A 17,202-nucleotide genomic window follows, 5' to 3' on the forward strand; every position below is an offset into this window, starting at 1 on the left:
AAATAGCCAGAGGTTTTAACTAAATTATGTCTGTCTCTAATACCCTTATAAAGTCTGTTTATTAAAAATGAGGTAAAGTAAATGCTGTTTGACTCCTAATCCATAAAGAATAATTTAGGGCCAATAGGAAGAAATGTAATTAAGACAGGCTAGACTAGAATTATTGATGCTGGAAGGCTATTAGTTATGTATTTTAAAACTGACTTAAAAGTTCCTTCAGCTTCACTAAACAAATAGCAACCAAAACACTGACTTTTGGTTAAATAATTCTGGAGTATTTGGTATCTTAGCAAGTTCAAGCTCTGAGCAACACAGAAGTCTTGCCATTGGCTCCAGTTTGCTTTGTCAGATACAAATAATGGTAGTTTGCCAGTTATGTTAGTGCAAAAAAAGACAGTTTAAACTATAAATGCGATATGCTGTTAATACCTGAAGAAATGATGGTAAAACTTACTTCTTTTCTACCTTCCCTCTATTTATTTTCTCTATCCTTGGTTCTTTCTCTCATCTCTTTACTTTTCATTTCTAAATTTATTGTTTCATTGAATAGATAAAAAACATAGTCTGATGTATCTGATAGGTGGGTTATATTTTAAGAAAGGTTTAAACTAAGGATTTTTTTTCTTTTTGGGATAGGACATATTTCAGAATTTGAGTCACTTGCCTACCTTTAGTTCCCCAGCCATTGAAAGTCACATTCATCGTATTGCTGGCCTTTCCCAGAAGTTCATATACCTAAATGATGATGTTATGTTTGGGAAGGATGTCTGGCCTGATGATTTTTACAGTCACTCTAAGGGTCAAAAGGTAAGTCACTATATAACAAGTTAGTTAAAAAATAATCCAAAAATTTTTTTTTCAGTAATGAGATATGAATTGAAGACATTCTAATATGAAAGGAAGGAAAACGAAAGATATTTATTCTTAAAATGTAGTCAGCGTTTTCCAGACATTTTGGATGCTTGTATTATATAGAGCTAGCTGCACCTTTGTCCCCTTTTGGGTCTCTGAGTTCACCTGCACAGCTATTGGGCATCATATCTTTACCTCTCTTGGGGTGGAACTCTGTAATCTCCTACTCTCATAATGGGCCCTAGGTAAAGTAGCTTCTGTTATCAGCTGTGTTTACTCTTTCTGGGAGTCTGAGACAAAACATCCTCCCTAAAACCTAAGTATGTTTTCATACTAGGAACAAAATATTTACAGAAAAAGGATTAAAACATCCGTCCCCTGCTGGTAGTCAAGGAAGGCCTAACTTCTTTAGATGCCTCCAGCAAGTGCTTTAATTACAATCTGTTTCCCAATTGGTGTGTTGGTGTGTGTGTGTTTTTTCAACCAATTCTGGCAGGGTGCTCTTCTTCTTCTTTCCTTGACAAATTTTACTCTGGCAACGCTAGGGGTTCCTTGAAATTCTTTTAAGCCGAAAAGGGTTCCGTGGCCAAATAAAATTGGGAAACACTGCTTTATGGGTGCATCTACACAGCAGGGCTTAACTCAAAATAAGCTACTCAAATTGAGCTACGTCAATTGCATAGCTTATTTCGAAATTGGGATCATCTACACAGCACTTATTTTGAAATAGAGCACTCTTCCTCCAACTTCCCTTACTCCTCATACAGTGGGGGTTACAGAAGTTGGAATAAGAAGCCCTCCAGCTTGATAATATTTCAACATTTCGCAATAACTGCCTACTGTGTAGACGTGGACTAAGTTATTTCAAAATAATGCTAGCTATTTCGAAATACTGTTGCTGTGTAGACATACCTTAAGATAATTCTTTTTTAAAGGCCTGCTATGCCCTAGGAACTTGTGTATTTGGGGATTATCATCAGAGCTAATAATTCTGATATTTTCCTTTAATTCTGCAATGTTTGCTGAAGGTTGAGTTCTCTGTAGCCATTTTTTTCTTCCTGCTTGTTTGTCTTTGTTTTCAGCCCTCCATTAAACTAAATCAATATATTCATACAGTAAATATCCCAATAATCAGGTCAACACACAGTAGAAACTGAAAGATGTGAACAGCAGTGTTGCAGACTTAGCAGTCAACCGGACCCCTATGAAACCAGAAGTTCTCAGCAGCAGCAACACAGGCCATAATAATAAATAATGATGCTAAAGCAAATATTGTACTGACTTGATGCTCAGGACTTCATCGGTGGGAGGGGGTAGATTGGGACTGTAGCCATAGGTCGTGGGGGCCAGGACTCTGGGAGCTTGGGGTTTCTGATCCTTGGGAGCATCAGAGCTTACAGCTATAGAGCGGGGGATTGCCAGAGCTTGGGGCTCCAGTTAGGAGGGGAGCTCCAGCTTCAGCCCCGGTGCCCCCCTCATAGCTAAAACCGTGCCCTTCATCCCCCAGCTAATACCAGGAATGGAGTCATGGGCTTAAGCCCCAATACTTAGTACGCCTATGGGCTGAAGCAGGAATGGACCTGCAAGGCAGAAGCTCCAAGCCCCAGCACTCCCCTCAGAGCCCTCATGCACCCAGGGGGCAGAAGCTGTGACACTCCCCCTACCTCGGAGCCTGACTCACCCCTCCCTGTGGTTCCAGAGACAGTTCCTCCTATGGCTGAAATCTATACCGCCGTGTTCAGAGTTGCATACCTTTCAGAGTTACAGACAGCTTCTATTCCTGAGGTAGCTGTAACTCTGAGGTTCTACTGTACGATATTAAAATACATAAGAGCAGCTCTATTTCCATCACTGTAAGTACTTCTAGTATGGATTCTTAGAAGGTACCCTGAATTAATTGATTAATTTAATTAATCCAACCAATCCAAAAGAGCTGTGAATTATTTTATTTCTTTGGAATAACGTGAGACTGTAGACATCCATCTCCCTCATGGAAATAAAAGATCACCACCAAAAAAAAAAAAGAAGCTTTGTAACAAAGCTGATGACATCTAAATAAGTTATTGAAGCCTAAAATTTCGAGAGTATTCTTCTGAAGTAATTATGCACTGGATGAAGGCACTCTGTGTGTACCTCAAATATAGCAATAAGAGAGAATTTTTTTTTTTCAATTCCCACTGGCACTTAAACTCCCCATGTTGCTTTTCTCTCTTTCACAGAATAAAACATTGAAAGGGAGCTTGGGGTTAAAATGTTTTGCTTGTTAATTCCTTATGTTGCCTGGGAAAAAATCAATTTGAGACAGTAGGTGTAATTGTCCCCTGATAACACTACGACAGATGACTCCTGAATCTCCATATTAGATTGACTGGTAACTAGTTCCTGTTCAACATGCATACTATCATGGGTGCCTTCAGGACCAGTTACTAATGACATCATATGCCACTGCTCATGAATTTGTAGTGGTTTATAGCCTAACACCACATTAGCAACAACCACATTTAAACATAACAGTTTCATCCATAAGGTATGCCTATGGTAAACTTCATGGGGGGGGGGGAACTTAGTTACTATAAAACATAAATAATAAATGTATCACAGTATTATCTGGAGGCTCCAACTGTAATTAGGGAGTCCCATTTTGCCAGATACAGTACAAAAAACATTACAAGATACAGTCCTTCATTGAGGACTTTGTAGTCTAAATAAGACAAAAGTGGGTGGGAAACAGGTGAAATAACTTGCCTTCAGTCACACAGAAATTTAGCGGCAAAACATGATTAAATTCTGGGTTCTCTGATTGCTAGTCTACTGATATTAAGACTGATATCACTAGGACTTGTCCACATGGAGGCATAGTGCATGGAAAGCCAGAGAGTGAATAGCCAGCTCACTTGCCTGCTACACACTAAATCATAGAATCATAGAACTGGAAGGGACCTCAAGAGGTCATCGAGTCCAGCCCCCCTCCCTCAAGGCAGGACCAAGCTCCGTCTACACCATCCCTGACAGATGTCTATCTAACCTGTTCTTAAATATCTCCAGAGAGGGAGATTCCACCACCTCCCTTGGCAATTTATTCCAATATTTGACCACCCTGACAGTTAGGAATTTTTTCCTAATGTCCAATCTAAACCTCCCCTGCTGCACTTTAAGCCCATTACTCCTTGTCCTGTCCTCAGAAACCAAGAGGAACAAATTTTCTCCTTCCTCCTTGTGACACCCTTTTAGATATTTGAAAACCGCTATCATGTCCCCCCCTTAATCTTCTTTTTTCCAAACTAAACAAGCCCAGTTCATGAAGCCTGGCTTCATAGGTCATGTTCTCTAGACCTTTAATCATTCTTGTCGCTCTTCTCTGTACCCTTTCCAATTTCTCCACATCTTTCTTGAAATGTGGCGCCCAGAACTGGACACAGTACTCCAGCTGAGGCCTAACTAGTGCAGAGTAGAGCGGCAGAATGACTTCACGAGTTTTGCTTACAACACACCTGTTGATACAACCTAGAATCATATTTGCTTTTTTTGCAACAGCATCACACTGTTGACTCATATTCAACTTGTGGTCCACCATGACCCCTAGATACCTTTCCGCCATGTTCCTTCCTAGACAGTCGCTTCCCATCTTGTATGTATGGAACTGATTGTTCCTTCCTAAGTGGAGCACTTTGCATTTCTCTTTATTAAACTTCATCCTGTTTACCTCTGACCATTTCTCTAACTTGCTACGGTCATTTTGAATTATGTCCCTATTCTCCAAAGAAGTTGCAACCCCACCCAGTTTGGTATCATCTACAATAAGCGTACTCTCTATCCCAATATCTACATCACTGATGAAGATATTGAACAGTATGGGTCCCAAAACAGACCCTTGCGGAACTCCACTTGTTATCCCTTTCCAGCAGGATTTAGCACCGTTAACAACAACTCTCTGACTACGGTTATCCAGCCAATTATGCACCCACCTTATCGTGGCCCTATCTAAGTTATATTTGCCTAGTTTATCAATAAGAATATCATGCGAGACCATATTAAATGCCTTATTAAAGTCTAGGTATATGACATCCACCGCTTCTCCCTTATCCACAAGGCTCGTTATCCTATCAAAGAAAGCTATCAGATTAGTTTGGCATGACTTGTTCTTCACAAACCCATGCTGGCTATTCCCTATCACTTTATTACCTTCCAAGTGTTTGCATATGATTTCCTTAATTACCTGCTCCATTATCTTCCCTGGGACAGACGTTAAACTGACCGGTCTGTAGTTTCCTGGGTTGTTCTTATTCCCCTTTTTATAGATGGGCACAATATTTGCCCTTTTCCAGTCTTCTGGAATCTCCCGTCTTCCATGATTTTTCAAAGATCATAGCTAAAGGCTCAGATACCTCCTCTATCAGCTCCTTGAGTATCCTGGGATGCATTTCATCAGGACCTGGTGACTTGTTGACATCTAACTTTCCTAAGTGATTTTTAACTTGTTCTTTGTGTATCCTATCTTCTAAACTTACCCTCTCTCTGCTTGTATTCACTACGTTAGGCACACCTCCAGACTTCTCGGTGAAGACCGAAACAAAGAAGTCATTGAGCATCTCCGCCATTTCCAAGTTTCCTGTTACTGCTTCTCCCTCCTCATTGAGCAGTGGGCCTACCCTGTCCTTGGTCTTCCTCTTGCTTCTAATGTATTTATAAAAGGTCTTTTTGTTTCCCTTTATGCCTGTAGCTAGTTTGATCTCATTTTGTGCCTTTGCCTTTCTAATCTTGCCCCTGCATTCCCGTGTTGCTTGCCTATATTCATCCTTTGTTATTTGTCCTAGTTTCCATTTTTTATAGGACTCCTTTTTTATTTTCAGATCATGCAAGATCTCCTTGTTAAACCAAGCTGGTCTTTTGCCATATTTTCTATCTTTCCTACACAGCAGAATTGTTTGCTTTTGGGCCCTTAACAACGTCCCTTTGAAATACTTCTAACTCTCCTCAGTTGTTTTTCCCTTTAGTCTTGCTTCCCATGGGACCTTACCTACAAGTTCTCTGAGCTTATCAAAATCTGCCTTCCTGAAATCCATTACCTCACTTGTGCTGGTCTCCCTTCTACCTTTCCTTAAGATCATGAACTCTATTGTTTCATGATCACTGTCCCCCATACTGTCTTCCACTTTCAAGTTCTCAACTAGTTCCTCCCTATTTGTTAAAATCAAATCCAGAACAGCTTCTCCTCTGGTAACTTTTTCAACCTTCTGAAACAGAAAGTTGTCTCCAATGCAGTCCAGAAACTTATTGGATAGCCTGTGCCCCGCTGTGTTAGTTTCCCAACATATGTCTGGATAGTTGAAGTCCCCCATCACCACCAAATCTTGGGCTTTGGATAGTTGTGTTAATTGTTTAAAAAAGGCCTCAGCCACCTCTTTCCACCTGGCTAGGTGGCCTGTAGTAGACTCCTAGCATGACATCACCCTCATTTTTTACCCCTTTTAGCTTAACCCAGAGACTCTCTACACAGCTATCTCCTACGTTCATCTCCACTTCAGTCCAAGTGTGTACATTTTTAATATACAAGGCAACCCCTCCTCCCTTTTTCCCTTTCTGTCCTTCCTGAGCAAGCCGTACCCTTCCATGCCAACATTCCAATCGTGCGTCCCATCCCACCAGGTTTCTGTAATACCAATGATATCATAGTTGTATTTATTTGTTAGCAATTCCAGTTTTTCCTGCTTATTACCCATGATTCTCGCATTTGTATATAGGCATCTAAGATACTGATTTGATCTTGCCTCCCTGTTGTGCCCTGACCCTCCTTTCTCCTTGCCGTTATAGGCCGTAGTCCCCCCCATTTCCAACCCATCTCCCAGTCCCGCACATTCAGCACTTACCTGTGGGCTTTGCTCACCTGTCCCCGTCGAACCTAGTTTAAAGCCCTCCTCACAAGGTTAGCCAGTCTGTGTCCAAACAAGGCCTTCCCGCTCCTGGAAAGGAGAACTCCATCTCCGCCACGCAGTCCTTCCTGGAAGAGCACCCCGTGGTCAAGGAAGCCGAAGCCCTCCTGGCGACACCATCCTCGCAGCCAGGCATTCACCTCCAGAATGCACCTCGCTCTGCCCGGGCCCCTACGTTTGACAGGAAGGATCGAAGAGAATACCACCTGCGCCCCAAACTCCCTCACCTGTACTCCCAAAGCCCTGTAGTCACGCTTGATCCGCTCAGTGCCACACCTGGCAGTATCATTTGTGCCCACATGGATGAGTAGCATGGGGTAGTAGTCAGTGTGGGTTCTGCTACTGTGTGGGTTCTGCTACTGTGCAGCAAAATTTCCATAGTGCACTTTGACCCACTGCTTGAAACAGCAACAGGTCTTAGTGTACTATGGAACATTTAGTGTGTGGTCACAGCGTGCATGTGGTAGGTTAGTGAGTGAACTGTACATTCACACAGTGGCTTGTCACGCACTAAGTGTCCATATGGCCAGGCCCTCATAGTATCATCAATACAGCTGATAGAAATATTAGAAGTAAAGAGTAGAAAAATCTCATTTGCCCTGTATTAGCTAATCCTGGTCAGAACAAATCTTTGAGATTGTGTTTAAAAAACACAGATGGCTATTTAAACTGTGCCTTTGCTCATGCTCCCACCATTCTATCACAGGTAGTGCTGCTCCAAAGCATATTTTGTGGTTAGTAATGTGGCACCAAGGCCCAGTGGGAATTAATGAGTTCTGGGTGATTAAAAATTGTTGCTAGGAGAAAATTCTGACTGCTTCAGTAGCCTTTAACATAGGTAAATAGTCACATATTCAGCTGAGGCCTCTAATGAGAGCTGTTATACAATTCTTCATTGTATTACTGTTTTGTCAGGTCTCATGATGACCTGGAGTCAAATGAAGTTTTATTTTATGAAACTTCCACTGAGTTTGAGAGAGGATGTAGGTTTGGGGGAAGGTTTGAATAGAAAAATGTTTAATTTTTAATGCTCTGTAACCTAAATATATTTTGTTCTACACTGTGTCATGTCAGAAAATCTTGGAAACATTTAGCTCATAGATTGTCAGCTGCTTAACAATTAGTATTTTAGTTCTACATCTGTTTGTCACATGCATGACTAATGGGCAGCACCAGGAAACTTTGGGGTCAGCTGACAAATAACTGACTTCAGGTCATTTTAGAATTTTTTTATCTTCTAAACACAGTTTAATCTTTATGAGAATTGATATTTAATGTGGGAATGAATCCAGGGCTATGAGTCAGGAAGTCCCATGTTCTGCTCTTGGTTCTTTAATCAATTTACTGTGAGCCATCTGAGCCTTAGTTTCCTAGACCTGTAAAAGGGATAATACTTACCAGCCTCTTACGTGTTAAGAATTAATTATTGTTGGTAAAGGACTTTGAGCATAAAAACTACTACGCATAGGTAACTGTTAAGTCTGCTTATTTGACTCAAAAACGGATATTATAATATTGTTCCTTCTAGGTGTACTTGACATGGCCTGTGCCAAACTGTGCAGAAGGATGTCCTGGCTCATGGATAAAAGATGGCTACTGTGATAAAGCCTGTAATAATTCAGCATGTGATTGGGATGGAGGGGATTGCATCGGTATGATGATTTAGAATTAAATTTAGAAACTTATTAACCTACTTTCCTTACAAAAAATCCATAACTGGTGGGCTATCCTGTATATATGAACACTTCCTCTATTTAAATAGAAGAAAAACAAAATAAATTGTCTTGCTTAGGGATGCGAATGGTTAACCGGTTACCCTTTACCCGTGGCCCACTGCAGGTGGAGGGCTCCCCCACTAGATCCCCCTGCGGGGCCCCAGGCTGTGTCCCTCCCACCTCTTGGCTGGAGGAGCCCCTGACTGTGGCACAGTTGGCCTCCCTGTCCACCCCTCCTTTAATTGGTTAAACGTAGTGTTTTACATCCCTAATCTTGCTTACAGCTATAAAGATAAATGTCATTATGTGGGAAATAATTGATGCTACAAATTTAGCAGTACACGGAAATCTTGTTCTGCGTTTTGAATCTAACTAGATGAGATGGATGGTTTTTTTGAGCCTTAATGCCTATTAGTTCTTCAGTTCTAAAAATAGTAAAATGTTGATTTTACTCATGAACAAAGCACACATTACTCAGAAAGAAATATAGGAAACAGAGGTATAGTATTAACAAGGTATCAATTTCACAATCTTTCTTCTGACCAGACTCTCACTTTAAGGAAAGATTGAGGATTAATAATGGCATTTTACACTTTTGACAGCTCTCTATTCTCTCTAATATCATGGCTTCAGTAATAGATTTGAGTTTTAAATTAAAATTGGATTTCACGCAGTCTCCCTGTAAGATTCAAATGCTACCCAACGATTAGCAGAGCCTCCACAGGAGGCAGCATGTGTTTCTACTGATGGTGCACATCTGCACAAAATGTATTCAGCACATGGATGGAAAAATTACAGTGAACATTGATTTCAGGTATGAATAGTTTGCCAGAGTAGTACAAAGTTTACTTTGTGAGGTTAGTAAATTGTTCAGTTTTACATGCTCTGTTATTCATTCTCTTTGCTAAGGAGATTATTCACACTCAGTTCTCTTAGATTTCTTTTTATGTTTTAAAACCCTGTTATGGAGCGCACACTGGCTAGCTTCTAAACAACTTCCTCAACTCTGATCCTGATCTGTATTTGTGATCAACACATTTCCGTGTTTTGGATACTTTCCATCCAGCTTGCATCTAGCTTGATGGTCATGTCTTTGATGTGGTGGACTTTATGGTCTAACTAGAACATGTTCTGTCTTGATATCCATTTCCCGATCTTTAAACAACCTAACTTTCTCTGGATGTGAATACACCAGAGGACATTATTTTCCCCTTCCATGTCTCTTCCTGTTTTATGAAGGTGATTTTAAGTTGTTCATGGATTTATATAAGACTAGAAAGGGCCACTAAGATCATCTAGTTTGACTTCCTGCATCAGGCATAGGGAATTTCACTTTTAAGTCTTGTAGTGGAGGGAATTGTTGTTCTCTGCTATGTGAGTGAGTACACTTAAGCACAACAACTTTTGGTGCATTTTCTTAAAAGGGAAATCTTTTTTTTAAAGTTTTGTGCTATGAATGTATACACAGAATTAGAATACAGTATCTTGTCAGCGTTTCAGGATTTTAAAGTGTAATTTTAGTCTATAAATGACATCTTTTTATTCTACACACTATTTCTTGTGAATGTTCAGGGTTCTTCTTTGAGTGCCGATCCCTATGTGTATTCTCCATGTGGGTATGTGTAAGCGCCATGTTCCTGTGTCTGAAGATTCTTAATAAGCATTGCCCATTGCACCTCTAGTTCCTTCTTACCACTGCATGGCCTAAGCTGGAACCATCTGTATGCACTCATTTCTCCAGTTTCTTATGAACCTGCAAGTAGATATTGTAAATAGTTTTTTTTTTTTAAATATTTAGTGGAGTTAGAGTTGTATATAGTATAGTTAGAATAGCTTAATTTTTCCCTGTTAGGGGAATCTCTTCCCTCTCCTGGGAACTGTCCAGAGTCTAAGTGTTCATTGACCACCAATTTTTTATTTGGGTGAGATGCATCTTTCTGCAAAAATGCTGAATTTGTTGCTGGTTTTCCCTGTAAACTCATGAAGCTCATGGGCTTATGGAGATGGCTATCAGACTTCACACTGATCCAGGCTAGGGAATACCTCGTCCCTCCCCCATACATTGTCCCCAAATGACAAATAGTGCCCCATGAGTGTGAGCTTAGGAGTGGAGCCTGGAGCTGTCAAGCCTAAGCAATCATCAGCCATGACCTCAACCCATTGCCACTCACCTGCTAAGGGAGCTACTTTTGATGGCTTGGTCAACTTTTATTGCCTACTTTTATTGATGCCAACCACTTCTATTTCTCTTCCACCCCGCAGAAAGGGAAATCTTTCAATTTTTTCCCCACTGTGGGTTCTAAGAAATCATAAACGGTGATTACTCCATTGAATTTCTCTCTTATGTGTTCTCCCTACCTTCTCAGTCCCTCTCTGGGGACCATTCTCATGAGGAGATTCTGTGCCAGGACATGGACTCTCTTTTCCATCCCAGGGCAATAGAATGAGTGCCACTTTGGTATCTAGAAAGAGGGTTCTATACCCCATAATTCATATTCTCTACAAAAGATGTTATTAGTGATGTGTGAGAAGGAGAGAGTCCAGCTTGACTCTCCGTTCCCATACAACGTGCAGAAACAGTACTTACAAGAAGAAAAAAGTGCTTGCTTGTGAATTGATGAAACTGTCTAGAAACCTGACACAAAAAACATGAAACACCACAAAAACGGAACAATACTTTAAGAATGTGTACTAAATTGAAAACTCATCTCAAGCAATCAGCAAAGTAGCAGCAAAGATCAGATGCCCACTATAAATTTGTCTTTAAATTTGGACAAAAATATATTGGTAATATTACCAATATTTAAATTGGTGGTCTTAAGGCATGGGATTTCCTATTCAAGCATAGGGTTAACATAGAGTAGATTTCACAGCAGGCCTGCTAACAAAGATGGGGGCAAAGGTGGCAATTGCCCGGGGGCTAGGGAGTCAAGGGGGCCCGGAGCTCCCTGCTGCTGCTACTGCAGCAGAAACAGCAGTGGCCAGAGTCCCAGACGGTTTGAACTGCCACCATTCTGCAACTATGCATAGCTCCAAGAGTGGAGGGCAGTCACTGCAGTCTGGGCAGTGCTAAGGGCTGAAAGCCTCCAGGATCTGCAGTGGCTTTTGGCCCCACTTTTCATAGTAGTTTGTAAGTTAGCAATCATCTAATATTAAAATTTGCTGTTAAGATGTGAGGATTTTTTAAATGTTTTTTTATTTATTTTTTTAATAAACTAGCATTAACAAATGAGGTTTAAAATAGAAGCAGAGAATAATCCATGCCAGAAGTCAGGGTTCTAATGGATGTTTCTCCCCCCCCTCCGCCCAACTCTTCCCTTCCCTTTAGGAAACAGTGGAGGTAGTCGCTACGTTGCTGGTGGAGGTGGAGGTGGAGGAGCAGGGAACGGCCCACCCTGGCAGTTTGGTGCTGGAATCAGTGGAGTCTCTTATTGTAATCAGGGCTGTGCCAATTCCTGGCTGGCAGATAAATTCTGTGACCAGGCATGCAATGTCCTCTCTTGTGGATTTGATGCTGGTGACTGTGGGCAAGGTATGTAAAGTACATAATTGACAGTCTTTATGTGAGAAGTCTTCCAAACTGTATCTTACTGTTTTGTAGTTCTTGCTTGTAGAGTCTCCTGTTAAGACACAATGCAGTGTTGAAGGAAAAGCACTCTGAGTGTATTACCAGGTAGGGAAAATTTGTATGGGTGGTTGTTTCATGAACCAGTCCAAATTTCAAAGAGTGTTTTTGGGCTGGTTTTATTTAAGTATGGGTGCTGTATAGAACACAAAATATCAAATTCCTTGCCACAAGAAGCTTACATTTTAAATTAGGAAATTCAGCCTAGACACACAAACACTATGTATCCAGATCTGTAAGCCTAATCTCAATGAGACTTTTATTGACACTTGCCTTTTAACTAGTATTGAAAGGCTTTGTAGCATATTTTAAGGAATCATTTGAAAGCAGAGAAAATGTCAGGGATTCTAAGAGAGGAAGTGAATTACAAGTGTAACGGATGGCGTGGAAAAGAATGTGAAGATGACAATGGGAACAAGATAGAAGAAGGGCTTCAGGGGGGAGTGCAGGCAGTACATAGAAATGTGAGCACAAAGATGTTAGTGCAAAGTTATGTGGCGTTTTAAAAGTTATTGTAAGAAATTAGAATTTGATTTTGAAGACCAGAGGAAGCTAATGGACCAGTTCAAAGAGAGGAGGGACATGGTTAGAGTCGTTACGTGGAATATGTTAGCAGCAACTTTTTAGGTAGATGGGAGGGTCTGAGCTGAGATGCAAAGGGGCCTAAATAGTTTTTGTTGTAGGAATAGAACAGAAAGGACAGAAGCATCAGAAGTTGATGAGAGCTTGAATGTAGGGCATGGAGAAAGTGAGAGGCATACAGTAAGATACCAACATAGCATAATAGGAGGCTGATAAACTTGTCAGCAGTGATGGAGATGATTTGGGAAGAAGGAAGACATTCATTTTGGCCTTAATAGAATAAATCCAAGCTATGATAAAGCAGTATAGTTCATCTAAACACACATGAAACTGTCCATTAGAATGTGGTGAAAGCATAATTTGGAGATACCGGTTATGATCTGTAGATTGAAATAAGTAAGGGAAGTGGTAGTATGCCACAAAAATGTTGAAGGCCTGATGATTGCAGTTTTAGAATTGTCACTGTAATGAATGGCAAGTTTATAAATCTTACTATCTTATAAAATGGTGATCCATTATTAGGATAAATGAATGAGAAAATCTGCAGTTACAATAGTTTTCCGAGCTCACCCTTTGCTGATAGCTTGATTTATTGCTTCAAACAAAGGACTGAAGAAAAATTACAGATAAATTATTTTTTTGTTTTGTTTTTCCAGATCACTTTTATGAGTTGTACAAGGTGACTCTCCAGCAGAACCAAACCCGTTACATTATTCCAAAAGGTGAATACCTGCCCTATTTCAGCTTTGCTGAAATAGCCAAGAAGGGAATTGAGGGTGCCTATAGCGATAATCCAATTATACGGCATGCTTCTGTTGCCAACAAGTGGAAGACTATCCACCTGGTAATGCATAGTGGAATGAATGCAACTGTGATCTATTTTAATCTTACATTCCAAGATAAAAATGATGAAGAATTTAAAATGCAGATAGCTGTTGAGGTTGATACTAGAGAAGAACCAAAATTGAACACCACTTCCACCCAGAAATTGGACACTTTCATTAAAACTACACCTACAGTATCAGAAGCTGAAATGATATTTGAGGATATTCCTGAAGAAGAACGTTTTCCAAGAATTAGGAAGCATCCAGATAACATAAAGAAAAGTTTTCCTGAAGAAATAGTAATGCCACCAATAAATGTGTCTTCTCTTCCTGATGATGTTCAGTTGGCTCTGTGGAACCTGGATTTAAAGCTAGAAAATGGTGATATCACTTGGAAAGGTTATAATCTGTCAAAAGCTGCTCTTCTGAAATCTTTTCAAATGTTACCTACAATGACAAAAACTAAGAAATTGCCAGGCATGGAAAAGAAAAATATCTATGATGTTGTAAAAGAGGGAAAGAACCTTATCAGTTCACACAAGCCTTATAAAGATTTAATTGGTGGCAAAATAGAAGCTGCGACAAAAAAACATGAAGCAGTTCCTTCAGAGTCAGTAGCTGCAAAGAATACTATTGTGCCAATGAAGCTGAACAGTCAGTTGCTGCTAAAATCTATTTCTGAATCTATGCTTGTAATTCAGAACATGGGAAATAAAAATGGATCTCGAGAGAAAATACTGAATGCACTCATACCAAAAGAAACTCATAAGTCAAAAGATATTGGAAATGTGGGAATTGTGGAAGAGAAAAAAGAGGGAACAGAAATAAACAACCGGCATGCCAACATAGATACAGAAGACAGCAAAGTGTTGCCAGGAAGGAAATTGCAATATTATACAGGAAGTGATCAAGGTTTTTTGCCATGGGAAAAAAATAAGTATTTCCAAGATCTTCTTGATGTGAGTATCCTAACTGCATAACACAGAATATATCACTGTGGAAAATTTGTTATCTTTGCTTCATGAATGATTTAATTGAACACAGTTAAGGTGAAGTTCACAGTGAAACATTTCTTGCTTATGACAAACTCTGAAATTATTAAAACCAGAGATTTTTTTTAAAATCTGTTTTATTTTTAATTATGTTCACTGTTCATTTATTTTTGCATTTCACCATGGGTGATGAAAGAACTGTCAAAGTTCACTTTCTCTTTAGTTAGAATAATAGTCAGTTTTATGTTCTAGTTTTTAATGCATTGGCACAATGCAGCAAGAAAACATTTAAATTAGTTCCCATTTAAATATTTTTTATAAACCCAGTCTTCTATATATTTGGGTCTAATAGGTAAGTTAAGTGTCTATTTTATTATTCCAACAAAAACTTATAGGAACAGATCAGGAGGAAAACCTCTCCTAGATATTCATCCCCAAAAAATTGTCCTGAGAATCTCTGTAATGGAAGAAGGTGTCATCTGGCACAAGTTACTCCTAATGGTTTTCAAGTATAAGAGGTGCTCCATTTAAAATGTAAGATATTGTAACTTTTTTTAAACTTAATTTTTTATTGGATCCAATGTAAGAAGAACCTTCGTACTCTAGAGAACAGATTTTGTTAATTGCAGATGCATAGCCATCAAAAGGAATGCAAAATTACATATACCGGTATATTTAACAAGAAATAGCAGCTTTTTCTGCAGTTCGTTTTCCTTTTAAAATTTAACAAACTAAATGAGGTTCCATATATCCTGTCGGTGCATGAGAGTATTAAGGAAGGTCATGTTCAGGCTTAAATTGTTACTGTGAAAAAAGAGAAGCATTTAAACAAGAACATTTCAGTCTTTGTAAAACTGTAAGAAATGTTAAAAGAATTTTAGTACTTTGGAATTTCCATCTTGCATGTGTGTTAGGATCTCTAGTAACATAACCCTGGAGTATACCTATCATTTTGTTAGGAAGAAGAGGCATTAATTAAGCAGATGTCCTACTTTACTGACGGTAAACGAATTGGCAGGCAGTTGAAAGATACATTTGCTGATTCCCTCCGATATGTAAATAAACTTCTAAACAGCAAATTTGGATTTACTTCTCGGAAAGTACCTGCTCATATGCCTCACATGATTGACCGCATTGTTATGCAAGAACTGCAAGATATGTGAGTATGTCTTTGTTTGAAATAAGGTGAAACTCCAGAGCTGTTGCAATTCTGTAGACTTTGTCTGCTCTCTTCAGTTTATAGCTAATGACTAATTGCTCATTACATTTGTACTTTGAGGTTGAGCAGGCAAGGTAGAGATAATTTTTCCCTTTCGAGAACAATAGTGTTAAATAAGTTTTTGGAGAACTTTTTGAACTTCAAATGAGATACTTTTTCAGTAAGGAATGTTTCATTTTCAGGAGGCATAGTAATTAATTAATTTGTATTGTATCTGGACAGGTTTCCTGAGGAATTTGACAAGACCTCATTTCACAAAGTGAGACACTCAGAAGATATGCAGTTTGCTTTTTCATATTTCTATTATCTCATGAGTGCAGTTCAGCCACTGAATATTTCCCAAGTTTTCGATGAAGTTGATACAGATCAGTCAGGCATTTTGTCTGACAGAGAAATTCGCACATTGGCTACAAGAATACATGAACTTCCTTTAAGCTTGCAGGTACATTTTCTTCAGAAACTATTTACCTGTAAAATTCAATATGATTATTTGCTAAAGCAAACACTGGAATATCAGGCAGTACTTAAATCTTAAACGTACAATGAAAGTTTAATACATGGCATTTTTTCTATAATACACAAGCAAACTACTACAGGTTGGACCTCTCTGGTCCAGCACCCTTGGGACCTGACCAGTCTCAAGCGAGGGAATTTGCTGGACCTGGGGAGGTCCCCTGCTACTGGTCCCCCAGCCTGCCTCCCCTCCCTGCTCCTGGCTCTAGCCGCCCATACACTGGGCTGCTGTGCTGCCGTGTCCCTGGCAGCCCAGATTGCCGCATCCCCAACCCTGGCCCCGCTGCCGCGTCCCAGTCCCCGCTACTACAATTGATTCATCCTTGGCTTCACCTCCACTACTGGGGCTGCCATGGTTCTCATGTCCCTGACCCCGCTACTGGGGTTGCGGTGACTTCAGCTTTGTCACTGCTGGGCCCTGAGCCACCAGCCCTCTTGCCATTGGGGCTTCCGGTCAGGACTCCATGGTCCAGGAACATCCATGGTCCTGCCAGACCATGGATGTTGCCGGACGAGGGGGTGGCAGTGGTGGTTTCTGGAGGTCCAATCCGTACTGATGTTTTAGCTGTAGCAGAAAAGCAGTCTGTTTTCTTCTAAGTTCAGTAAGTGAACATGATGTAAAATAATATGTTAAATGACTTCTTATTTGTTTATATTATGGTAGTGCCTCAGAGTCCTAACCAGGATTGTGGTCCCCATTGTCCTAGGCTCAGTGCATATTCATAGTAAGAGCATGTCCTTCTCCTGAAGAACTTACAGTTAAATAGGCAAGCCAGGTGAAGTGGTGAGAGAAAGGAAGTAGTATAATACCTGTAGTATATATTTATGCTATGGTAGCACACAAAAGCCTATGTCCACTGTACACAAAAAAAAATACAGTCTCTGAAGGGTGTGAATATTAAAGAGACAGACCCGTTATCTCCACTTTACAGATCAAGAACTGAGGAACA

General features: G+C 40.0%; 1 protein-coding gene across 3 annotated transcripts in view; it reads left to right on the forward strand.

Annotated features, from left to right (window-relative positions):
- Window positions 1–17,202, forward strand: part of GNPTAB (N-acetylglucosamine-1-phosphate transferase subunits alpha and beta) — a 73,460-nt gene that overhangs the window by 31,948 nt on the left and 24,310 nt on the right. For all 3 annotated transcript variants that reach the window (XM_075939116.2, XM_089781815.1, XM_075939127.2), the window contains 6 exons: window positions 637–807; window positions 8,311–8,434; window positions 11,826–12,029; window positions 13,361–14,487; window positions 15,480–15,679; window positions 15,962–16,181. In XM_075939116.2, coding sequence (XP_075795231.1) covers window positions 637–807; window positions 8,311–8,434; window positions 11,826–12,029; window positions 13,361–14,487; window positions 15,480–15,679; window positions 15,962–16,181 — 2,046 coding nt within the window. The remainder of the gene's footprint in view (window positions 1–636; window positions 808–8,310; window positions 8,435–11,825; window positions 12,030–13,360; window positions 14,488–15,479; window positions 15,680–15,961; window positions 16,182–17,202) is intronic.

This window comes from Pelodiscus sinensis, chromosome 1, assembly GCF_052426305.1.
Source record: "Pelodiscus sinensis isolate ZL-2025 chromosome 1, ASM5242630v1, whole genome shotgun sequence".
Taxonomy (NCBI): domain Eukaryota; kingdom Metazoa; phylum Chordata; order Testudines; family Trionychidae; genus Pelodiscus; species Pelodiscus sinensis.